Source organism: Penaeus monodon, chromosome 28 (assembly GCF_015228065.2).
Source record: "Penaeus monodon isolate SGIC_2016 chromosome 28, NSTDA_Pmon_1, whole genome shotgun sequence".
Classification (NCBI taxonomy): Eukaryota; Metazoa; Arthropoda; class Malacostraca; order Decapoda; family Penaeidae; genus Penaeus; species Penaeus monodon.
Genome location: NC_051413.1, coordinates 35,193,421 through 35,194,340, shown reverse-complemented (window position 1 = coordinate 35,194,340; position 920 = coordinate 35,193,421). Strand labels below are relative to the sequence as shown.

Below are 920 nucleotides of genomic sequence, written 5' to 3'. Positions count from 1 at the left end.
CTTAATTTGGGCTGATGTACCTATTTAATTAAAGCAACACGAAATCTCTCAGAAAATGAAACACTACCTGATGACTGCATATATTTATTCTATAAATAATATACAATTTGGATACATCTCCTGTCATTTCTGACAGATTTCATTGTTATAAATGCCTAATCTTCATCAGAGTTTTCATGTGCTGCTGCCGGATCCATCACCACTTTTGTCTTCTTCCTTGCTGGTCCTGTGCAACAAAACATACATAAGTCAAAGAATAAATAAGTACAAATATTTATTATATAATAAAAACTCATACATCAAAATCCTTTGGTATCTAAATTAAATAATTCCTGATATCTTACAGATACACAAATATATGTAAATTTTTTATGATCTGGTAAGCATTTTTTTCTACTTCAATACAGATTTCTGTCATCTCCAACTGCTTTAAATCAACTATATAAAATCATGATAATTAGGACACTTTTTAAAACTAAATGTGAATATCATTCTCTTCAGCACTGACTTCCTATTAATGTCTCTGGAGTTGCAATATTGTCTGAATAGGAATTATTGCATTAAGATAAAATCTGATGTAAAATAACGTTTTCATTATGCTTAACAGATAAAAGTATATTAAAAAATTCATAATGCAAAAGACAGAAACAATTGACAATTCATCTGAAAGAGAAAGAGAGAACCAACTAGCTAACCAGAATCCCTTAACACTGCCCACCTGAAGCCAAGAACTTTTCTGCTGTTCTTTTCCTGAGTTCCTCCACAGACTCGTCATCTTTGGCCCATTCCAGTACCAAACGTCTATCGTACAAATGGGTACTTAGCCTCAGAGCCTCAAATGCTTTCTGTAAAAAACAAAATAATAGAAAATGAGAATTCAGAGAAACATTTACATATATATTATGTGTAGAATGAGTGAG

The 920-nt window shown here is 31.4% G+C and overlaps 1 protein-coding gene across 1 annotated transcript in view; it reads right to left on the bottom strand.

The window, feature by feature from the left end:
- Window positions 1-68: 68 nt before the first annotated feature.
- The window catches only part of LOC119591556 (probable RNA-binding protein 19), a gene marked incomplete in the record, with an annotated part of 63,063 nt that continues 62,211 nt past the window's right edge, over window positions 69-920 (bottom strand). Inside the window, 2 exon segments of the mRNA XM_037940311.1 lie at window positions 69-226; window positions 719-845. Of these exon segments, the coding sequence (XP_037796239.1) occupies window positions 156-226; window positions 719-845 (198 nt within the window).